Source organism: Phoxinus phoxinus (assembly GCF_949152265.1).
Source record: "Phoxinus phoxinus genome assembly, chromosome: 9".
NCBI classification, from domain to species: Eukaryota; Metazoa; Chordata; class Actinopteri; order Cypriniformes; family Leuciscidae; genus Phoxinus; species Phoxinus phoxinus.
Window position 1 is genome coordinate 2,460,686 of NC_136884.1, and position 25,595 is coordinate 2,486,280.

The 25,595-nt window shown below is 37.7% G+C and overlaps 1 protein-coding gene across 9 annotated transcripts in view; it reads right to left on the reverse strand.

The window, feature by feature from the left end:
* Window positions 1-713: 713 nt before the first annotated feature.
* The window catches only part of LOC307004444 (protein bicaudal D homolog 1), a 43,756-nt gene continuing 18,874 nt past the window's right edge, over window positions 714-25,595 (reverse strand). Inside the window, exons 4-9 of one of the 9 annotated variants that reach the window (XM_079623691.1) lie at window positions 24,010-24,483; window positions 19,878-20,990; window positions 15,890-16,041; window positions 12,976-13,186; window positions 5,860-5,932; window positions 714-1,122 (exon numbers count right to left, since the gene is read on the reverse strand). In XM_079623691.1, the coding sequence (XP_079479817.1) occupies window positions 1,097-1,122; window positions 5,860-5,932; window positions 12,976-13,186; window positions 15,890-16,041; window positions 19,878-20,990; window positions 24,010-24,483 (2,049 nt within the window). In that variant the 3' untranslated portion in view covers window positions 714-1,096. Of the gene's footprint in view, window positions 1,123-3,035; window positions 3,304-5,018; window positions 5,094-5,859; window positions 5,937-11,231; window positions 13,187-15,889; window positions 16,042-19,877; window positions 20,991-24,009; window positions 24,484-25,595 lie in introns of those variants that run through there. The other 8 variants (XM_079623696.1, XM_079623693.1, XM_079623692.1 and 5 more) reach the window with 8 other exon arrangements.

Below are 25,595 nucleotides of genomic sequence, written 5' to 3' on the forward strand. Positions count from 1 at the left end.
GCTGACCTCTTGTGGGAAAAAATACAATAACATGATATTTCATGAGTCTTGTCAATAGATGGAGCAAATGAGCTGTTCCTCTGGGTCCTAAAGTCAGTTTTTCTTCAGTATGCCTTCGGATACACATGTAGACATTATAAAATAGTTTTTTGGTAAAGTTTTAGCATTTTTAGTTTGAATTTTGAGCATTTTTATGTTTTTTTTTATGTGTACTGAAGCATTCCACTTCATCCTAAGGAGGTCAAATTGACCCGTGAGGGAAGGATTTGTTACTTTTTAAAATTTCAACCACAAAACATTGTGTGTGTGTGTGTATTCATGGTTCAAGTGCGACAAAAGTCCTAGGGTCTTAAAAAAAAAAAAAAAAAAAAAAAAAAAAAAGGTTTCCGGATGAGGGTTTTAAACATGGTTAAGTTTCGTTCTACTTCACTTATCTTCATCATTATGCTCGATGTTTAATGACCTAGCATTTATTTAAGGTGCAGTGAGTGATTTCTGAGAAGCTGTTGAGGTGGATGGGACTAAGCAGCGCAACACACTTGTAGCCAATCAGCAGTGAGGGGCGTGTCCTCTGTGTTGCATAGCCCATGTCGGTCATTTATTTACATGAACATAACTTGAAATAAAGCGCATCCCAGAGACTTTTGGTTTTATTAAATAAATTTATTTGGATATTCATTGAACAGGAAAATGATACACTGGGTTATATCTTGTAGTAATAGAGAATTGCAGTAAAGCTGGATTGACTCTAATCGGCTACTTCGGTTGATTATATGGATTTTTTTTTTTTTTTGTATTATTATTATTATTCATTATTAGGCAAGTACATGAGATTTAGAATACTTTGTCATAAACATTTCAATTGAAGAGAAAACACACCCCAGGGTTAATACTTCAGATGGTTTTATAGTTGATCAAGTGGGAAGTTTGTCAGTCCACGTCTTCGGATAGTCCGGCAGGAGATCCAGTGTGAGTGACACAGCAGGTTAAGTCATTCAGTGATCCATCAGCATTAGTCTTGGTTAACAGTCATACTGACAGGCTGGAATGCTCTAATGTGTGTGTGAGTGTGTGTGTGTGTGCTTGTGCTTGCAGCTCAGACGGCCGCTGGGTTTCCCATCACTATATAGAAGAACAGATTATACTCAGTGCAAATAGAAAGCGATATCTCAAGAACGAAATCACGCATGCAACATTCACTTCATCAGATGAACTCGTTAATCTGAAATCAATGTACAGAGAGGTAGTTTATGGCATTGAATGAATATGCTTTGAAGAGTAAGGCTTAATACAGGATACATAAGCTTACTTCATCTTCCATAAATCCAGTCTTCAGTTTCACTTTGGTAAAATTACTCGAAATGTTCCAGTTTCAATACAAGTCAAAGTCTATCAGACACATATATTACTTCTGCTGTTCGTTATCAGAACATCATTTTGAAAAGCCAAAATAGTAATGCACTTACAGTCATTACATATCTGACATTAGTATATATAAGAATTAATAAAAAATATGATAGGACCTTTTAATTGAATATATACATGAATACATGAATCATTAATTAACATATATTATCAACAAATATTGATTTGCAAGTATTAATGAGTGTTATTTTATTATTATTTATGTACTTATAATATTTTTAACTTTTTTTGGTTGTAGCCTTTATTTTAATTTCAACGTAATTAATTAAATTAATTTAGCAATCTTAAATTTACTAAAACTTAAACTAAAATGTAAATAAAAATATTCATAAATTATCCAAACAGTATATAAATAATTAAATACTAACTTATTGTTCATTAAAATGATTATTTGATTTTTAATTTTGATATTAATATATTTTAATTAAAATGAATACATTTTATACATATATATTCAATTAAAGGTCATATCATATTTTATATTAATTCTTATAGAATAGTGTTTATTTTAAAGTTTATAATGGTCCAATATCTTGCCCCATAGGCTATGTGTGTGTGTGTGTGTGTGTACAGCATATGTGTGTGTATGTACAGTATGTGTGTGTGTGTATATATATATTTGTGTGTGTGTGTGTGTGTATGTATGTATATATATATATATATATTTGTGTGTGTGTGTGTGTATGTATGTATATATATATATATATATTTGTGTGTGTGTGTGTGTGTATGTACGTAAATATATATATTTGTGTGTGTGTGCGTGTGTGTGTGTGTGTGTGTGTGTGTGTGTGTGTGTGTGTGTGTGTATGTATATATATTTATAGTTGAAATTATTCTCTATACTAAGTGGCAGCATGATGTTGTCTATAAATCTTAACTTGATTTAAAACCTGAACATTCATATTTGGTCTGTCAAGGTTTCATTTAACATCATAACTTACCGCAAACTACCAGAGAACATGTTCAGTGATTACTCCATTTGAATAGTGCTAGTGTCAGTGTCCGTAAGGTTTAACATCCGCAAAAAAACATTTCCGTTCTCTTTTCCCGTTACTCCCCATCAACATCCCATTCAGTCGACAACACTGTGAAACATGAACACTTCAGTGTGTACAAATGAGTGTCATAGGCAAAAAGCTGCTGGATAAAGATACAAATGTACACTTGTGATCACATGACCTATAATGGTGATGTCAGAGCATCATGTGATCAGGTGGGCAAGTCAGGGCCGCTGTGGCTTGTGTAGTGTGTGTTCGACTTAAAGCGGCGCTGTAGACCATTCGGTGTAAATCAATTACTCGAAAAATTTGAATATGGTGCAAAAGTTCATTTATTTCAGTAATTCAACTTAAAAGGTGAAACTAATATATTATATAGACTCATTACATGCAAAGTAAGATATTTCAAGCCTTTTTTTGTTATAATTTTGATGATTATGGCTTACAATGAAAACCTTTTCACAATATTCTAATTTTGAATTTGGGGTTTTCATAAGCTGTAAGCCATAATCATCAAAATTATAACAAATAAAGGCTTGAAATATCTCGCTTTGCATGTATTGAGTCTATATAATATATTAGTTTCACCTTTTAAGTTGAATTACTGAAATAAATGAACTTTCGCCTGTAGTTTGACGTCACACACACCGATCGGTCTCTAGCGGCGCTTCGCGGCGGCGGGTCACTGGGGTTGGTGCGGTAAGGTCGCGGGCGTGAGGCACTCCTGTGGTGTTTCCGCTCGGATCTACACTACGAGAGGCGGGAATCATGGGAAAAGCGCTTCAGGGTCCAGAGACCCGGGCAGTTGAGAGGGAAAAGTAATCTGACGACTTCTGCTGTTGTTGAATCCTGGAGAGTCTCCTCTACAGTCCGTCTGCTGCCACACACACACACACACATCACAAGATCACATCACCTACTGGAAAACGAACTATATACAATATATATATATATGGGAGGAAGAGCAAAGACATTTAAAGTTTTAAGAAAAGATAATGCTTGTAGATGTAAAATCACAAAATCACAAAATACACAATATCGTTCAAAAGTTTTGAGTCGGTAAGTTTTTTTAAAGAAGTCTCTTATATGTTCACCAAGGAGACTAAATTTATCTGATCAGAAATACAGTAAAAACAGTGAAATATTATAACAATTTAAAGCAACTGTTTTCTATGTGAATATATAGTAAAGTGTAATTTATTCCTGATTATTCAGCATCATTACTCCAGTCTTCAGTGTCACATGATCCTTCAGAAATCAGTATAATATGATGATTCGCTGCTCAAGAAGCATTTATGATTATTATCAATGTAGAAAACAGTATTTTAGTGGAAATCGTGATGTATTTTTTTAGATGAATCGAAAGTTCAAAACAGCATTTAAATCTTGTAACATTATAAATGTCTTTACTGTCACGTTTGATAAATTGAATGCACCCATGCGGAATAAAAGTATTAATTTATTTTTACAAAAATCTCACTGACCCCACACTTTTAAATGTAGTGTTTAAAAACAGCTTGACTGGAGTAATGATGCTGAAAATTCAGCTTTGATCATAAAAACATCATAAAAACATGATGCTTTAGAAGAAGATTCTATAGAACTTTAAAGGGGTTCCAATCATGGAATCATTGTACATTTTTAATTAAATATAATGGATTAAGCCGCTCATAAACATACTTCATCAATAGAACAAATGTAAATAGCCCATTAAACATGAAAGTGTTGTGCAATTATATGACATTTCTCCTTATATAGATCCTTTTTGGTATTAAAGGGTTAGATCACCTTAATAATGTAAACTTAATTATGTAAACTCAGTAATTACTGTCCCTCATGTTGTTCAACCCCGTAACACTTTCCTTCATCTTCAGAACACAAATTAAGATATTTTTGATTAAATCTGAGTGCTGTCTCACTCCATTTTATTGTAACTGAAGCTTGCCGGCCCAGAAAGTTAGTAAAGACAATGTTTGAAATAGTCCAAGTGACTGCAGTGGCTCAACTTTAAGTTTATCAAGCGACCAGAATACTTTTTGTGTGCAAAAAACCCCTAAAATAACGACTTTATTCAACAATCTCTTCTCTTCCATGTCATTCTCCTAAGCTGTTGACGTAGTGACAGCGCTTCGTCAGAACGTAGGCTCACTATTGGCCAGCATCAAACGCATCACATGACCAGCGTCGGCCAATAGTGAGCCTCCATTCTGACGAAGCGCTGCGCTGTTACACTACGTGAACTCACTCAGAGGCCCACACACAAGAAAATCAATAGTTGAATAAAGTCGTGATTTTTTTTTTTTTTTTTTTGCGCACAAAAAAGTATTCATCGTCGCTTGATAAACTTAAGGTTGAGCCGCTGTAGTCACTTGGACTATTTAAAACATTGTCTTTACTAACTTTCTGGGCCGGCAAGTTTCAATTACAATAGAAGCCTATGGAGGAGTGAGACAGCTCTCAGATTTAATCACTAATATCTTAATTTGTGTTCTGAAGATCAGCGAAAGTCTTACGGGGTTGAACAACATGAGGGACAGTAATTACTGACAGAAGTAAAAATTTTGGGTGAACTAACTCTCTTAAGGGTTCTTTAAAAGTGAGTCTAGAAGCCCAGTGAGCCTGAAGAGTGCAGTACACGAGATCCAGGGGGCGGAGCTGGATCCAGATCTAAGGGGAGGAGATTGGTAGATTTAGGTATAGAGACAGAGCGTATTTAGGCCACGCCCACACCGGGGGGGAAAACAATCCAACCGTCTCCATTGACTCTGCATTGTGAGAGGCTCCTCCTGGTCATTTCTTGCTTCTAACTAAAGACAGAGTAATGCCTAAAAGCTGCTGTGTGACGAGGTGAACAGCAAACAAGCTAAGAAACCCAGAAATAAGTGTTTATAACATTACTCCGAGAACTAACGTACGCCGCTGGAGGAGAACGTCATCGGCAACACAGGATCGCTTATCTTACAGAAATATAATATATAAAACTGACATTTGGATATTAGACTCTCCAGTGACCAAATGTTGAACTCACTGCACACGCAACTGTGTTTCTAGTGCATACTGAGTGTCAGGATCCCACAGTTTAACCATTCGTTCCAGCCTGTGTCCACTTTTAAGTCCTTAAACACTCGTTTTTTGGGGTCGACGGCTTATAAAAACGCATTTCTGGGTTTCTTAGCTTGTTTGCTGTACACCTCGTCACACAGCAGCTTTTAGACATTTTTCTGTCTTTAGTTAGAAGCAAGAAATGACCAGGAGGAGCCTCTCGCAATGCAGAGTCAATGGAGACGGTTGGATTGTTTCCCCCCCCGGTGTGGGCGTGGCCTAAATACGCTCTGTCTCTATATGTAAGGTGGGAGGAGTTGGATCTGGATATAACTCCTCCCCCTGGATTTCGTGTTCTGCAGTGAGGACCATCTCGAAGTGTCCTGGTTACCTGTGGGTGAAGCGTCTCCGGTGTGTTCAGTTGTTTGTGGAGCTGTGGCACTGAGGCAGGAGGAGACTGCTGACTATCTACAAGAGACTGACACATTAGTCCTTCCACAGCTAGAGGACAAGAGGAGACACGCAATACACACAACCCTGTCCAATACACACAACCCTGTCCAATACACACAACCCTGTCCAATACACACAACCCTGTCCAATACACACAACCCTGTCCAATACACACAACCCTGTCCCATACACACAACCCTGGCACAGTTTAGTGCATGCTTTTGAATATGTATGTTTGTAAAAGGACAGTATGACACATACACTGCCGTTCAAAAGTTTTGGATCGATACGATTTTGAATGTTTTTAAATAAGTCTCTTCTGCTCAACAATGCTGCATTTATTTTATAAAAAAAAAAAAAAAAAAGTAATATTGTGAAATATTACAATTTAAAACAGCTGTTTTCTATGTGAATAGTAAAGTGTAATTTATTCCTGTGATTAAAACTGAATACAAAATATTCTATTTCTGGTTTCAACATTAATAATAATAATAATTAATGTTTTTTTTGAGCATCAAATCATCATAATATACTGATTTCTGAAGGATCATGTGACACTGAAGACTGGAGTAATGATGCTAAAAAATTCAGCTTTGATCACAGGAATAAATTACATTTTAAAATGTATTAAAATAGAAAACAGTTCATAAAATTGTTAAATATTATGACAATTTATAATGTTTTTTTTTTTGTATTTTTAATCAAATAAATGCAGCCTTGGTGAGCAGAAGAGATTCTTTTAAAAACATTAAAAATCTTACCGAATGGCAGTGTATATATAAACTGTATACCTAAGAATGTTACATGCATGCTTTGATTGATGATATCCTTATATCATTTCTATATTATTATTATTATTGTAATATATTCTTGACAAAAAAAAAATATGCAAGGCTTTACTTACCTCTATATTGCAACATAATAGCTTCATGAATGTCAAAGATGTTTCTAAAATGGCTGGTTTATTGCTGGTCCAAGATGGTCTACCAGTCCAGTCAGATCCCTTACTTATCCACCTAAACCAGTTTGGACCAGCATGAACACAGCTAGAATCTACTCCGAACGCTAGTTTTTAGGTGCATTTTCCCAATATCAAGATATAATGTTGCTTGTCAAATAACATTGACAAGTAATGAGAACGCAGACTCAAATCGATGCATTTATACCTGTTATTTACAGTATATACGAAGAATATACAACATTACAGTCCAGTTAACAACAGACATATACAGTGTTTTCCCGTATACACATGCATATGACAGCAGACAGGGACATTCAGTCACATGAATAACAGTCTGCCCTCAAAAAAGTGTTGCGTTTGCACAAAGTGGCGGTTAGTTTACAGTAACACACAGTAGAAAACACACTCGTCTACGACTCCAGTAGTGCAGATGGTCGCAGATGGACGTCATGAATGAGAGAAAACCAAAGAGATGCGGGAAAGCGGGAAGCATTTGACAGGTTTCAGTCAGAATTAGATTTTGGTGATGCATATGTGTGTGTGTGTGTGTGTGTGTGTGATTCAGGCCTCAGGTGCGCGGGTGCAACAGAGAGGAGGTCTCACAAGGTTTCTGTCCTGATTTGAAAGACACGCTCCTAAAACTGCTTCATCTGATCACAGATCAGTACATAAAGCCCTCGGTATGATGAACCCAGACAAATGCCAATCAATTGCACCCATTGGACTTCTTAAAAGCAGGAAAATCAGCATAAAACCACGCATTAAAATGAGCAAGGATAGAGGAAAGGATTCTCTCTGATGCTTTTTAAAGATCGCCGCCTACTCATAGTTTCACTGTTCGATCCACAAATCACAAATATAGAGCTAAATAAAATTTACACTCAATTTCATGCAATACTGAGGCCTGTGTGAGCAGTCATGAGTGCAATGCTGAATTGGGTCATTCTACAAACACAGAGACATTTCCATCAAAGTAATTAAAAAAATTTTTTTTTTCCCAAATCAAACTCATGATGTAAATGTTAAACCTACTGAGCAATTTAAAAATATATATATTTCTCATTAAATTTCATGTCATAAGAATTTGACTATTAGATAGATGTCTTAAACAGTATATATTGAATTATATAATATTGAATATAATATTTATATATATATATTAGTGCTCGATTAATTAATCGATTAGTGTCAAATCGATTAATAGTCATTACTCGCATCTACACTCTAAAAAATGCTGGGTTGTTTTAACCCAATTTTGGGTCAAATATGGTCAAACCCCAAATGTTGGGTTAAAAATGTAATTATAAAATGTAACCCAACGGCTGAGTTTGTCATATTTGACCCAAAGTTGGGTTAAAACAACCCAGCATTTTTTAGAGTATATATATGTATAATATATTCTATATATATATATATGTATATATTTGTGTGTGTGTGTGCACTCTAAAAAATGCTGGGTTGTTTCAACCCAATTTTGGGTCAAATATGGACAAACCCAGCCATTGGGTTAAATTTTTCAATTACATTTTTAACCCAACGTTTGGGTTTGTCCATATTTGACCCAAAATTGGGTTGAAACAACCCAGCATTTTTAGAGTGTGTGTTTTATATATACACACATACACACATCTATATTACATATTAAAATTTTATGTTAGATGCAATTAATCATTATTGATCGATTTGACAGCACTAATATATACTGTATATATATATATATTAATAGGAACCAGAATTTAATTAAAAAAAATGTTTTAGGAATAATTGCAGCAATTGTAGAATGACCCACTTATTAAAAATAAATGTGAAAATGTGTGTATCTGAAACGAGCAGTTAACATGGCATGCAGGGAAGTCGTGGCAGGGTCGAGTTGAGGGATTGATACCTGTCAAATGCTTTGAGCGCTGTGTGATGTTTGGTAGGTGTGTTCGGCTCTAGAAAGCCAGTGCGCGGCCCGTCAAGTGCCTACGATGAGCTCGTAAGATGTGTAATGGAGGGACACGGGCACCTCTCATTAAATACAGCAATATTTGTACAGAAAAGACGTTTAACAGATGTTTGGGCCCATGCATGTCCCTCTCTAAGTGCTTTTTGACACGCTATTTGGCAGCGTGTTATTTGGCTCTGAGTTCTGGAGAATGGTGTTCGGCCAAAATGTAAATGTGCAAGGGGAAAAACAACAGGGAGAGTGTTTAAAACGAATAAAATGACAGCAGACGGAAGAACACTGACAGGACATGAGCACTGCATCTATTCTGCTGTAGATGTGTTGTAAATAAACGGTACGATGTTAATGCCGCCTTTACACGGCTGACAATGAATGATATTCCCTGAGAATTTAGTCATTTGCATCACTTCAACATTAACATACATTCAATGCAGTGTCACTATCGCATTTCTGTAAGCACAGTATCTGAAGCATCTGACCCAGGCTTACTGTAAATTAAAATGGTGTCTTTTTATTTTTTTTTATAAATGTGACTCAACAAATTTTGCACATTCACCATTACATGGGATGGGCCAATTTTATACTGTTTATCCACTGGGTGGCACTGTGACCACACAAACTATGGCTATGTTTGGAATAGCATGCTGCAGTATGCATACTGTGCACAGTATATAACTAACATAAAAAAAGCTACTACAACCAGCGCACAGTGAGGGAAACACTGCGTCCCACAATGCACTGCACCCGACTTGACCTTCCAATGTCTGATATGATTTTGTAACTACAGTAACTGAGAAAACCCAGATGAGCTACTACACAAACCTGAATTAAAAATGCAGATTTAGTTTTGACATAACTAAATTGAATGCAACCTACTGAGATCATGTGACAACACTGCAATATAAAAAAATTATAATAAATCAATGTAACATACCACCATTTTAAATATTGCAACAGGAAATAATTCGGTAACACTTTATTTTAAGGTGTCATTGTTACAGTGTAATTATATATTTAAGTACACTCTAAAAAATGCTGGGTTGTTTTAACCCAGTTTTGGGTAAAATATAGACAAACCCAAACGTTGGGTTAAAAATGTAATGTAAAAATTTAACCCAACGGCTGGGTTTGTCCATATTTTACCCAAAATTGTGTTGAAACAACCCAGCATTTTTTAGAGTGTATATATTTAAGTACTGAGTAATATTAATTAACTACATGTACTTACTACAGGGATTAGAATTTGGTTGAGGGTCAATTGCATGTAATTATGCATAATTTATTATAATTACTATGGTAAGTACATGTAACACATGTAACAAGGACACTGTAAAATAAAGTGTTACCAATAATTCAAATGGTTGTATGTAGTATAGAGTGAATACTGCACAGTATGCAGTGAGTACAGTAGTGTGCTAGTATTCCACTTAGAACATAGCCAGAATTTAAACGTTACACTCTAAAAAATGCTAGGTTGTTTCAACCCAATTTTGGGTCATATATGGACAAACCCAAACGTTGGGTTAAAAATGTAATTTAAAAATTGAACCCAACAACTGGGTTTGTCCATATTTGACCCAAAATTGGGTTTGTCCATATTTGACCCAAAATTGGGTTTGTCCATATTTGACCCAAAATTGGGTTTGTCCATATTTGACCCAAAATTGGGTTTGTCCATATTTGACCCAAAATTGGGTTTGTCCATATTTGACCCAAAATTGGGTTAAAAACAACCCAGCATTTTTTAGAGTGGACGTTGACGTAAAATAAGATAAAAAATGCAAACTAAGCTTTGATCATTTTAATTTGATAATTGAAAGATAATAACTAAATGACATATGCTGAAATAAAATCAACTTGACAATGTAGTAGCAGGTTTACTGAAATGCACATGCATACTATTTTTTTAACAGTAGGCATTGTTTCAACCCAATTTTGGGTCATATATGGACAAACCCAAAGTTGGGTTAAAAATGTAACTTAAAAATGTAACTTAAAAATGTAACCCAACGGCTGGGTTTATCCATATTTGACCCAAAATTGGGTTTGTCCATATTTGACCCAAAATTGGGTTTGTCCATATTTGACCCAAAATTGGGTTTGTCCATATTTGACCCAAAATTGGGTTAAAAACAACCCAGCATTTTTTAGAGTGGACGTTGACGTAAAATAAGATAAAAAATGCAAACTAAGCTTTGATCATTTTAATTTGATAATTGAAAGATAATAACTAAATGACATATGCTGAAATAAAATCAACTTGACAATGTAGTAGCAGGTTTACTGAAATGCACATGCATACTATTTTTTTAACAGTAGGCATTGTTTCAACCCAATTTTGGGTCATATATGGACAAACCCAAACGTTGGGTTAAAAATGTAACTTAAAAATGTAACTTAAAAATGTAACCCAACGGCTGGGTTTATCCATATTTGACCCAAAATTGGGTTTGTCCATATTTGACCCAAAATTGGGTTCGTCCATATTTGACCCAAAATTGGGTTTGTCCATATTTGACCCAAAATTGGGTTTGTCCATATTTGACCCAAAATTGGGTTTGTCCATATTTGACCCAAAATTGGGTTAAAAACAACCCAGCATTTTTTAGAGTGGACGTTGACGTAAAATAAGATAAAAAATGCAAACTAAGCTTTGATCATTTTAATTTGATAATTGAAAGATAATAACTAAATGACATATGCTGAAATAAAATCAACTTGACAATGTAGTAGCAGGTTTACTGAAATGCACATGCATACTATTTTTTTAACAGTAGGCATTGTTTCAACCCAATTTTGGGTCATATATGGACAAACCCAAACGTTGGGTTAAAAATGTAACTTAAAAATGTAACCCAACGGCTGGGTTTATCCATATTTGACCCAAAATTGGGTTTGTCCATATTTGACCCAAAATTGGGTTCGTCCATATTTGACCCAAAATTGGGTTTGTCCATATTTGACCCAAAATTGGGTTAAAAACAACCCAGCATTTTTTAGAGTGGACGTTGACGTAAAATAAGATAAAAAATGCAAACTAAGCTTTGATCATTTTAATTTGATAATTGAAAGATAATAACTAAATGACATATGCTGAAATAAAATCAACTTGACAATGTAGTAGCAGGTTTACTGAAATGCACATGCATACTATTTTTTAAAAACAGTAGGCATTGCACATTATAAACTGCACACTAGATGCAGAATGCAGTTCACTAGTGATCCATTCCGAACATAGCCAGCTTTCTCAGATTATACACAACCTAAACTCAAATGATACTGAAAATGGCATTTCATATAAAATCTTGTTGCTTAGTGGACTCTCTGTACGAACAAATAATGACACACACGCGGCGAAGGTTTCAGTGTTCAAAACCCGTGACAATTACACACATTCACCCTGATACACGCCAACAACCCCCGAACAAAAGGCCGATTCTGTCAATGCAATGTCCTGTTGAATCTGTCTCTCGGACGTGTGCGCGAACAGTCCACGTGCATCAGATCGGGACAGAACACAGCGTCCTGAGAACTGATCAACAGTCTCTTTTGAAGAAGGCCGGGCCACTTGTGCTCCATTTAAATCCCTGAGTAAAAAAAGCCAAACATTCAAAACAGAAACCAGTGTGTCCTCCTCTCTGCGGCACTCGTCAGTAGCGGGGATGCTGGGAACCGTAGTTTCTGGGATACAAAGGCGTGTAGGTGGACGAGGGGGGCGTGTAGCGCGACGTGGAGCGCTGGAAGTGGCTGGGAAGGGGGCGAGATTGGGACGAGCTCCACATTGAGCGACGACTTGCCAAAAGGGGGGATCGGTAGGGCGAGGAAGGGGCGGAGCCTGGGGAATAGTGCGATTCGCTTGCATATCGGCGGGCCAGGATTGAGCTGTGAGTTGGGAGTTGTGTGTAAGAGTGCGGGTCGACAACATACGCCCGGACGCCCGTGGTCCAGTGGCGATACGGCGCGGTCGTCGGTGTCCAGGAGGACGAGGACGATGCGGGAGAGGACGGGGCCTCCAGCGAGGGCGGGCTGTTTGGGGCGGGTGTAAAGTTGGGTGTTGTGGGCGACGTGATGGCGGCTGCTGCCGTAAGGACTTCGGTAAGTGTCAAAGGGGTGTCGGGAAGGGGCGGGACTGGCGTTCCACTTACTTTAGGCGTGCCGGTCCTCAGCCGGGTTGTTTTTCCCATGCGGGGCCGGTGCGTCTGCTCTTGGTCGAACTCCAGGTCTTCCAGCTTCTGCGTGAGGGCCAGTTTTTGCTGGATGGCCATGCGGAGGAGAGAGTTCAACGTCTTCTTCTCGTCCTCCGCCGCCGCGAGTTGTCTCTGCATCTCGTCCAGCTGAGACACATACTCATCGCACCTGGTCAGAGAGAAAGGAGACATTCGTAATTGGGCTGCATGCTAAATATTAGTATTGTAAAAGTGTTTCGGTGAATGAATCCGGTTTGTTCGGATGGTTCATTTAAATGAACTGGTTGTGAACAAATGATTCAGTTGAGTTCCTGATTTAGTCATATGTGACCCTGGATCACAAAACAAGTCTGGAGCCGCACGGGTATATCTGTGGCAATAGCCAACTATACATTGTACGGGTCAAAATTATACATTTTTCTTTTATGCCAAAAATCATGAGGATATTAAGTAAAGATCATGATCCATGAAGATATTTAGTAAATTTCCTACCGTAAATATATAAAACATGTGTTTTTGTGAGTGAATGCAGCACAATCGTGAACATAAATGCACAACTTTAAAGGAGATTTTCTCAATGTTTAGATTTTTTTGCACCCTCAGATTCCAGATTTTTAATAGTTGTATCTCGACCAAATATTGTCCAAACCACACATCAATGGAAAGCTTATTTATTCAGGTTTCATATGAAGTATAAATCTCAATTGCATAAAATTGCTCCATGTGACTGGTTTTGTGGTCCAGGGTCACATACTATGTCCTTTTGGTAGTGAAATATTTAGCTTCTGCTGTTTATCACTGCGTTGTCTATCTTTATAGGCTGTATTTATTGCAAATCTTACTGTTCAAATGTCGGTTCTTGTTTTCATCCTAACGGAAATGCTCTGCAAATTATTATTTAATAGTAATATGTTAAACCTAAAGGGGACCTATTATGTTTTATACCCTTTTTTAATTTTTTTTTTTTTTTTTTACAACATATAATATAAGTCTCAGGTGTCCCCAGAATGTGTCTGTGAAGTTTCAGCTCAAAATACCCCCCCCCCCCCCCCCCCCATAATTTATTATACCATGTTGTAAATACCCATTTTTGATTTGAAGCAAAAACATGCAGTTTTCATGCATGTATCTTTAAATGCAAATGAGCAGCTGCTCCCCGCCCCCTTTTCCAGAATAGGGCGGAGCCTGTACAGCTTATGCCAAACTAGTAAGCACTCTTTCATGTCTTGCGCTTAAACTGTCAAAAGTCTCCTTAGACTGTAAAATACACTCAAGATTATGTCAAAACGTAATCAAGGTCAAGGTTATATCTGCCATTAATGTCTGTGAACGTGAACAGCAGGGAAAGAAAGCGCATGTGTATATTAGATCTGTGTATTAAAGTGTAAGCAGTGTAATATACAGTACCTACTGCTGTCAATATAAACAAAACAACAACAGAAAAACAGAAAATCACGCGCTGCTCTTGACTGAAAAACTTTAGTGGCTTTAATAAGAATACATTTCTTACTTGAATGCTGCTGTTAAATGCTCTGGCGAGGAGATAAACTTGACAGACTGTGTACAGATTTTTACCACAATAAGGTGTACACACACTGCGGACACATAAATATGTTCAAAAACAATAGAGGGAATGCATTGACGTCACTGTCCCGCGGGAACACACTCCCTCAGCCGGACTGAGTGGCAGAAGAGCTGCGGTGTGACTGGATTTAATAGAGGAAAACACGAGTTAAACAAACGATTATCAGTTTAAACTAAAGCTTGGACTCACTCGATATTGTGTTCATTACAACTTACCAAAGATTTAGTGACCCATGGATATTGACATTGTGATATATCGTGTTCCCTGACATTAATATGAGCCTGAATTCGACGACGGGGAAATACATAAAGCAAATTTACCTGTGAGCGCTTTATATAAATACAATATAGGTAACGTTAGGTCTAAATCCATGTGATCACTTGTGTTATATCAATGTTATATCATCATATCGTCTAGCCCTTAAACTTGTATAGTTTTTTGTCAGTGTTTATTTAAAAAACATCCAATAATGCAGAATATACCATGGTAAATATTTAATTTGATGAGTTGTCAATACAATATATAACAATACAATATATATTAGGGCTGTAAACGATTAATCACGATTAATCGAATCCAAAATAAAAGTTTGTGTTTACATAATATATGTGTGTGTATTGTGTATAATTATTTTGTATATATAAATACACACACAGATGCATGTATATATTTAAGATTTTTATTTATTTATATATAATATAAATCATATACAAATATATATGCAGTATATAATGCAAATATTTCTTAAATATATACATGCATGTGTGTGTATTTATATATTCAAAATAATTATACACAATACACACATTTATTATGTAAACACAAACTTTTATTTTGGATTCGATTAATCGTGATTAATCGTTTACAGCCCTAATATATAGGGTATGATTTTTACCCCGAAATTCAGCATATTAACACAAAATGATAACTGCAAATCCACCTTTTGCTGCTTGGAGTCCAGTTGTTTCTATGAATTGCAGCGATCCATTTGCTTCCCAGTTCTGTAGCTTTCGGCAGTCTGTAAAAATATACCTCAGATTTCTTGTAAAATCTCGTTGTACAGTCAATCTCAAAAGCTCTTTCCTGTTGTAGATGTGTTTTGTGTGTTTTTCGCTGTCTTTTTGCCACTCAGTGTGTGTAACCGCGTCACTCCGGCCGACGGTGACGTCACACGCATACCCTCTATATAAAAGTGAATAGGTCCGCTTTAAAAAGGATATTTCCGCTCACCGTTAAACCGCTTCATTATTGTCAGTTTGGTTATAGTGTTATGGTGTGTTTTCTCACCGTGTGGCGAACATGGCTCTGAGGGAAGAGAAGGTGGCGGCATCTTCTTTCAGCGCCTTCAGCTCGTTCCTCAGCTTCATCATGGTCTCCGTCACCATGGTCTTCTCGTTCTCGTATTTACTCTTCAGGTTGGCCAGGGCCCCTTCAGCCGTCTGTGAAACACACGAGAACATTACAACCAATGTTGAGTCTGAAAAACGGGTTTAGCACGGTGTACATTTTAGGACATTCTCACATAGATATACATAATAAAGGCTAGATGTCTCATCCGCGCTGCTGGCCAATGGAGGCCGACGTCCGCACCTGGCGGCCATCTTGTCACAATCAGCTCGCTCACTCGTAACATTGTTTTAATGGTGCATGTACTTTTTAAATAACCATAACTTGCTCAATTTTCTACCGATTTCCAAACGTGTTGGTTTGTTATAAACATCAGAGATGTAGTTATGACACTGCATACTTATGAATAATTTTAATATTATATATTTCAACATGTTCAAGCATCCAGAATTATAGCCACGTTAATAACGTTTGTAAGAAACCAAACCGTTTGTAATTCCGCCAAGATTTCAGCGAGATAAGAATATTTGTGTTCGTGCCGATCACTCGCCTTACATCAGGAACCACAGAATGTGACAAGATGGCCGCCGGTGATGCCGTTAGAGACTCCGCTGTAAGACATCTAGCCTTTATTATGTATATCTATGCATCCTCAGACCTCAGCCATATAAAGACAAGGCATCATGCCTCAGACTAAAAGGCTTCAGGTCTCAGGAAAAACAATGTCGAGTGTCAGGTCTCGTACACTTAGGGATCAGACGAAACAGCCTCAGACAAAAAGATATGAACATATTTCAACTAGCTAGCTTGTATGTTGGCTAACTATTGTGAAATAAAAGCATTATTTCGAGCTATGAACCGTGTACATGTGACGTCACACGGGGCGGGGCAATGCGAACCTCCAAACTCCACCGCTTCATCCGATGCCTTTTAGTCCGAGTCCGTTTCGTCCGATGCCTTTTAGTCTGAGGCTGTTTCGTCTGATCCCTAATTGTACGAGACCTGACACTTGATATTGTTTTTCCTGAGACCTGAAGCCGTTTAGTCTGAGGCATGATGCCTTGTCTTCATATGGCTGAGGTCTGAGGATGTCCTAAAATGTACACCGTAGCACGGCCAACAATAAGTGAATAAACCACTTGTCTACTGATATAATATAGACCACATAGGAAAGCACTGATTCATTACGACCAATACCAAGGATGCATTTCGTTTTTTTTATATAAGCATGTGTGTGTATTTAAATATATAAAATAATTATACACAGTACACACACATTTATTATGTAAACACAAACTTTTATTTTGGATGCGATTAATCACGATTAATATTAAATGTGTGTGTACTGTGTATAATTTTAATCCCAGATATAAAGTCATGTTCATTGTGATTTATGGGATACATTTACCAAGTAATTGCTTTGATTTAGAAAGCCCACTTTAAGAATAATGGGTAAATATTTTCTTGAATTCATAATCTTACACTACTGAACTTCATTTAACATGAACTGTTCATTCAAGCGAACGCTTGTCATCTGAGTAACTAAGAACTCCTGTTTTGCACATAATAATGGATGTAGTAATTACTTTGCAGCCCATATAGCACAGCACTTTCTCTCTGGTGTGGGATCTATAAATCGTAATGTCCATTAATCATCTCTGGCCTGGAAGGGTCATGCAACATGCTTTATATCACACAGTGGCCAACAAGGAGAAAGAAATGATGTGTCGGATAGGCCTTTTCATCAACATTTCATTTTACTAGCTATTAATCAAACGGCTCAGTCGGTCCGCCAAAAACGTCATGTTTATACTATATATTAACTATATTTGCCAACGTTTGCCAGATTAGCGCCATACAATTTTTGAAAGGTATTCAGTTTTGTTTGAGGCACTTGTGTAAGTGGGAATGAATCATACCACAAAAGGTGAGGTGGTTGAGTTCAGTTCGTTTGTGGGTCCTTTTTGGGGTGTCAAGACCACTTAAACGCACTCTTCCGGGACTGATCCCGGCAATGTTACTAGATCCCCAACCCGGGATCGATGCCGACATCAATCCTGGGACGTGTTTGCGTTCACACAGAAGACACTCTGGCAACGCGCTGTGTGAAAGGGGCTTGAGTGAGTTCACGTAGTGTAACAGCGCAGCGCTTCTAGGTTGTGCGTCAGAACGTAGGCTCACTATTGGCCGACGCTGGTCATGTGTGTAATGCTGGCCAATAGTGAGCCTGCGTTCTGACGGAGCGCTGCGCTGTTACACTACGTGAACTCACTCAAGCCCCTTTCACACAGCGTATTGATCCCGGGAAATTGCCGCGAAATTGCCAGAGAACACAGAAGAAAATTAATAGTTGAATAAAGTCGTTATTTTTGTTTGTTTTCGCGCACAAAAAGTATTCTCGTCGCTTGATAAACTTAAGGTTGAGCCGCTGTAGTCACTTGGACTATTTTAAACATTGTCTTTAATAACTTTCTGGGCCGGCAAGTTTCAATTACAATGGAAGCCTATGGAAGAGGAGAAACGTTGACTTGTTAAATCATTTAACAATCGAGTCAGATGGTCTATTCCTGTCTAAAGCACTTTTCGGACAGGATTAGTTTTACAAGGGTAGATTTTTACCACAGGACGTCTGTAATAATAATGGCCAATTCGCACGGGATAAGAAATCTCAGTAAAACTAGCAGGAGGGGAAACTCGATTTACACACCATCGTCATGTGTGTATTACATTGCTTCTTGATATCATGTGCACAAACACATATAACCTATATATATATATATATTTAAAACAGTTATGTCCAGTCGAACAATGTATTAATTACTGTAGATTCGAATTGAATTATGTTGGTAATAGGCACTTACCTAACGCTAAAATAAGATTTGTGCCTCTAACAAGTGCTTTCGACCTTCTTTTTGCTCTAAATGGGTTGAGGAAAACACTTGAACTTTGCCATAGACTTATCCCAGCGTCTTTTTCAAATGCTTTTTCAAGCGCCTCCATACTTGAAAAAAACGTGGAGTTTTAAACAGCTTTTTACAGAAGGTAAAAGTCACCGTAATCTTTTCTGACATTATCTGTGATTACTGAGATGGCACATTCGGACGGGACTAAAAACACTGAGAAGCTCTGGTAATTATTACTTAACCCCACCTCTACATGTTAAACTAATCCAGTCCGAATAGGGCCTAAGTGAACATTTCTTGGCTGGAGTAAGTTGCAAAGTGAGTAGTGAGTGACCCAACAGTTTTAGGCCACATTTACACATAGCCGGGTATTTAGAGAAACTAATATTTCCCCCCCCTCCATTTTCAATAATAACATCGTGCACACAACCCGCATAAATACGCCGTCGAGCGCCATCATAACTATGCCAAACCTATGGGCGGCAGTGTAGGGAGAAGGATAACGCCATGCAAGCCAATCAGAATCCTCAGAATCAACAAGAGAGAACCTAAAACCCCGTTTCTCCCAGTTGACACGACAACATATAACCGGCGTTTTCAGAAATCTCCACTTTGGCCGGAGTTTTTAGAAATAATCGTTTTCTGGGATAAAAACGGCGTTTTCGTGTAAATGACAGGCCAAAACACAGAGAAATATCTGCGTTTTCCCATCGTGTAAACGGGGCCTTAAAAAGAAGTGTAGAAGCTACACAGCAACATTACTGAGAAGTCAGAATAAGTTGGCGAGAATAAGCTGCAAAAGTGGATCAGATTTTATGCCAATAGTTACAAATCTTGATAAGCAAGACCACTGCAGCCGAAAGACCGAGACCCATGCAGAAATGTAGCAGTTTTAATAAGAAACATGGAAGCTACAAAGCAACTCTGAAAATCTCAGTCAGTGTAAGGACTCCCATGGTTCAATACTCTCAGGCCTCATGGCAATCAATAGGATGCAGGGTAATAAATAGAGCTCATTAGCCTACCTGTTTGTTGGCTTTCAGCACAAGACGTAACGTTGCGATCTGCTCCCTCTTTGTGCTCAGGAGGGACTTGAGTTTGAGGATCTCCTCCATGCAAGCCTCTTTGTCCTTGTCCATTAGCGGGGCGAGTTCACTAGCGGCCGCTCTCTGGCGGGACAGCATGAGCGAGCGATCCACCGCCTTCTGCAAGTGCTTGATCTGATCGCGGATGATAGCGTTAAGATGGTGGATGTTAGTGGGTTCGCGGCGGAGATCGGATCCCGTGGACGACTCGGGCGCCGGGGAGGACGATGATGACGAGGAAGAGGCACTAACGACGGGCGAACCCAATGGCGTGCGGACCGGGCTCTGCTCAGCAGTGAGAGGTTCTTTGGATGGCGAGTCAGACGGGCTACGCGACTCTGCGGATGTTGCAGCATTAATCGCCGCTAAGCGGCGTGCGAGTCGCGGGGTCAAAAGCACCCGGTGGTCGTCCTGCCCCTTGAGGCCAGCGGTGGAAATGCGCGTCAGGGTCCTGCCCTGCCGGTAGTAGTCCAGCGTAACGCGGTTGGGTGTCTCGTTGTTGCACAGGCAGACGTGGTGGTAAAGTTGCGCTAACTCCTCGCTGAATGTCGCCAGCTCATCTTGGGCGGTTCCCAGAATCCCATGCGTTTCTAACGCCGTGTTACTCGCTGCCTGCAGCTCGCGTTCAAGATTCACCGACTTCTCCCGGCCTTCCCTGCAACTGCGCTCAAGCTTCACCACTTGCATCTCGAGCGCCTGAAGCTGCGCCTTCCCCTGTTCCTCGGCCCGCGCTCCCGCCTCCACGCACTCATTATATCTATCCTTCACCTCTTTAAGCTCCGCCTTCAGTCCGACCACCTCCGTCACGGCCACCCTGTACTTACACTGCAGCAACTCGAGACTCGGCCCCTCCTGGCCACCAGAGACGCACGTCGTCTCTTCTTCTTCGTCCTCCTTTTCCTCCTTGTTTTCCTTGCGGCGGCGAAGTTTTCGAAAGCGCTCGCCCAAGCGACTGGCCCTCTCGTGCTGCTCTGTTAGCGCCCCCTGCGTGTGGCGGAGCAAAGCCTGTGATTCTTGCAAGCTGATAAGCAAAGATGCTTTTTCCCGTTCCACCTGCGGCACATAAACAAGCCAACTATTGAATTTACCTACTGGTCAGACTGGTTTACACTGGTTAGTCCTGGTCTAAATCAGTGCTTCTCAAACTTGTCCTGGGGACCACTGTACATTTTGGATGTCTCTCTTATCCAACACACCTGATTATCACCATGCTTTCCACAGCTGATTAATCAAAGTACATTAAGACAATGGTTTTGTATTACAAGTACAAGCTGTAAACGATTAATCGCGATTAATCGAATCCAAAATAAAAGTTTGTGTTTACATATTATATGTGTGTGCGTTGTGCATTATTATTTTGTATATATAAATACACACACATGCATGTATATATTTAAGAATTTTTTTGTATTTATATATAAAACAGTTATATTTATATATAATATAAATCATATAAAAATATATATGCAGTATATAAATGCAAATATTTCTCAAATATATACATGCATGTGTGTGTATTTATATATACAAAATAATTATACACAATACACACACATATAATATGTAAACACAAACTTTTATTTTGGATTCGATTAATCACAATTAATCGTTTACAGCCCTAATTACAAGTTTTCTGAAATGTTATGGTTAAATATGGAAATTAGGCATTCAGCTTTTTAAATATGCACTTAATTGCATGCATTTCCAGAACAGAAATCTGAACATTGGATACATTTTTGTTTCATTTTAAGTTAACCTTTTATTGCTCCGAGACTGATTTTTCTTAATCTTTGTCTCGTGCATTCAATTATATGGTGCATTGATGTAGGGCTGTTAAACGATTAATCGTGATTAATCGCATCCAAAATATAAGTTTGTGTTTACATAATAAATGTGTGTGAACTGTGTATAATTATTTTATATATTTAAATACACACACATGCTTGTATATATTTAAGAAATATTTGCATGTATATACTGTATATAGATTTACATATAATTTATATATAAATTATAAATGTTATATATATAAATAACATATTTTTCTTAAATATACATGAACGTGTGTGTATTTATATATACAAAATAATTATACACAGTACACACACATTTATTATGTAAACACAAACGTTAATTTTGGATGCGATTAATCGTTTAACAGCCCTACATTGAAGTCATGATAGAAAGATCGTATTTACGAGTTAAACAGCGCCACAATGTCGTAAATATCACTTGGGTTTTTCTTTGAGACTCGTTTTTTCAGAGTTGCAGCTTCGGTAGTTAATGGTTAATTTGTTGAAATGTAAAACTAGCCAAGTTGCATGTATAAAATATGATCGTACAATTACCATAGAATATATAACAATTCAGTTGGCAGCACCTTCATAAATTTGAATAAAAGCATAAAACCAGACCTGATGCACATTATTTATTCATCATTTTTTAGAATTAGAGTAAAAAAAAACTGTATTTTTTGTAGAAAGGTTGCGTCGGCATCTTGCTCTGACTTAAATACAAACTTCCCAGCAGGACTTGAATAGTTTGATCTTGGAAAAAAATGCGTTTGTATGAGAAAGATAATTAGACAATTATCTTTGTCTCAGGATTTTTATTTTTTTTGAAAAGCAGCAAAGCCTTTCCGTTTAATCTCACTGCAATCTAGAAGAAACAATGGGGATAATAAAGTGATTTCCTTTTTGACTTTTATTTGCTATTATCTACTGGAATAATGATATTTACACTAGAAATGACACTAGTGGACATTGAATTTAAGTCCACGTGCATATATACATAGTCAATGTTTAACATGGATGCAAAGTAGTTCATATGTATATGACTCAAATGAACTTGCACTATAAGAACAGTGACTCTTGTGATGGGAAGGATATAAATAAGCCAGTGGCATGGCCCATTAGTGCATATGGTGGTCTCATATTTCATCCCACGACACTGCAGCATCCCTTTGTAAACAGAACAACGCCTAAAACCAATGCAGCATTCGTTTCCCACTATTTAGGAACATGATTTTAAAATATTCAGAAACACCTAATCATACATAAACTACCAGTCAAAAGTTTTGCATTGGCAAGATTTTTAATGTTTTTAAAAGAAGTCTCTTCTGCTCACCAAAGCTGCATTTGTTTGATTAAAAATACAAAAAAACTGTAATATTGTGAAATATTACAATTTAAAACGGCTTTTTTCTATGTGAATATATAGTAAAGTCTAATTTATTCCTGCGATCAAAGTTGAATTTTCAGCATCATTACTCCAGTCTTCAGTGTCACATGATCCTTCAGAAATAATTTTAATATGCAGATTTGATGCTCAAGAAACATTTCTCATTATTATCAATGTTGAAAACAGTTATTTACATTTTTATTTCAGGATTACTTTAATGAAGTTCAAAAGAACAGCATTTATCTGAAATAGAAAGCTTTGTAACATTAAACGCTACTGTTCAAAAGTTTGGGGTCAGTAAGAATTTTTATTTGTATTTTTTGGGGGAAATAAATAAAATAAATAAATACTTTTATTCATCAAGGATGTATTAAATTGATCATAAGTTACAGTAAAGACATTTATAATGTTACATAATATTATATTTCAAATTAATGCTGTTCTTTTGAACTTTCTATTCATTAAAGAATCCTGAAAACAATATATGCACGACTCTTTTAAACATTGATAATAATAATTAATGTTTTTTGAGCATCAAATCATCATATTAGAGTGATTTCTGGAGGATCATGTGACACTGAAGACTGGAGTAATGATGCTTAAAATTCAGCTTTGATCACAGTTGAAAATATATTACAATAGAAAACAGTTTCTTTAAATTGTTATAATATTTCACAGTTTTTACTGTATTTTTGATCAAATAAAATGCAGACTTGGTTAACATATAAGAGACTTATTTAAAAATCTCACCGATCCAAAATTTTGTCAGGTAGTGTATATAAAATAAATATTAAAGAGGTAAATTGGCAACATAAAGCTTTGCTATATATATAAAAATAAATGTATGCTAATATAAATGTTTACACTGTTATGCCCCGCCCCTCACACTGACCTGCTGAACTTGCTGTCTGAGTTTCAGGATCTCAGGGCCATTGAGCTCACTGAAGAGGTCAGGGGTCAAAACTTCACTCTTCCTCAAACCCGAAGGCCTGAAATCTCCGTTCAGTCGGTTCAGCACCGAACCCGCAGCGCCCTGGAGCAGAAGCCCGTTGCACTTTCCACCGTCTTCACTGCTGGGCGATGTGGCGGCCGTCGGGGTTGCACTGCCACTAGGTGGCGCCGAGCTGAAGGCGATCAGATGAGCGCAGCCTGAGCTAAAGGCCCCGTCGCACACGGTTAGATGTTGTGCTAATTCCTTACGCAAAATGTTTTTCTGCTCTCGCTCACTTTTCAGAGCATCCAAAGCCTCCTCCAATTGGCTGTCAGAGATGTCCTTCAGGCGCAGGGCATCTTCTAATTGGCTGTTAAGCAGGGCTGTCTCCTCCTCCAGAACTTTGATTTCATGCTTCAGGCCTTCATACTCGACCTGAAAGAATGAAGAATAACCATTTGCGTTGTAATATCTGAGACTGTTCCTACATAATCTGCCACAAACAATCATGATGCATGACGATTTTGGTTTTATTATATTAATATAGTCAAACCAAAAATTATGCAGACATCATATACCATTTAAAAATATATATTTTTCTAGTGGATTAGACTAGAGGATGGATACCCGACCCGAGCCCGACGGTACCCGATGGGTCAGACCGGTTTGGACAGATATTTAGAAATGATGTTCGGGTTTGGGTCGGGCTCGGTCACATCAGCGTGATCAGGCATTGAATATTTTTAATTTAAAACCGCTTATTATGTAGGTGGCAATTTCACTTGATGCAAAGGTCCGTTTTTGTGATTTAAAATACATTTAAAATATAACATCCGTCTTCCTGCGTCCGGAAATTAGTTTATGTACCGTATTTTCCGGACTATAAGTCGCACTTTTTTCATAGTTTGGCTGGTCCTGTGACTTATAGTCAGGCGCGACTTATATATCAAAACTAATTCATACTGACGGAGATGAACCAAAAGAAAACATTCCCGTCTACAGCCGCGAGAGGGCGCTCTAGTTAGCGGAGTTGTTCAGAAGCGACACCGAGGAAGAACTCGATGGATTCAGTGTGGAGTGAGATCGGGAGCTTGGTGAACTTGCTTACCGGTAACTTGTTGGACTCGCTGGCTTATGTTAATTTAGACTATTCAGCCTCCCAGGTATATGTTCTTTATTCTATTGTGTCGCTGAATAACTGTTAATGTGTGACGTTAACACACCGCACACATTCAGCCTGTTGTTCTGTGTGCTGTTGTGAGCTGAATAACTTGCCTTTCCAGATTAAATGTCTGTTCTTGGTCTTGGATTGTGTGAATAAAAATAAATAAATAAAATATTTGTAATCTATTTGATGACTATTCTATTCTTGGGCTATTAGACGTCTATTAAATTTTCACTGAAAGCCAGAATTTTCCCTTGTTTTAGCCTAGACTAGGCTAGGCTATTAGATGTCTTTTGGACGTAAAATTGCTTGCTGGGTATCGTTGCATATAACGAAAGCATCTAGTTTTTGTATCAATTCGTTTTGTATTGTTGTGTTTGGT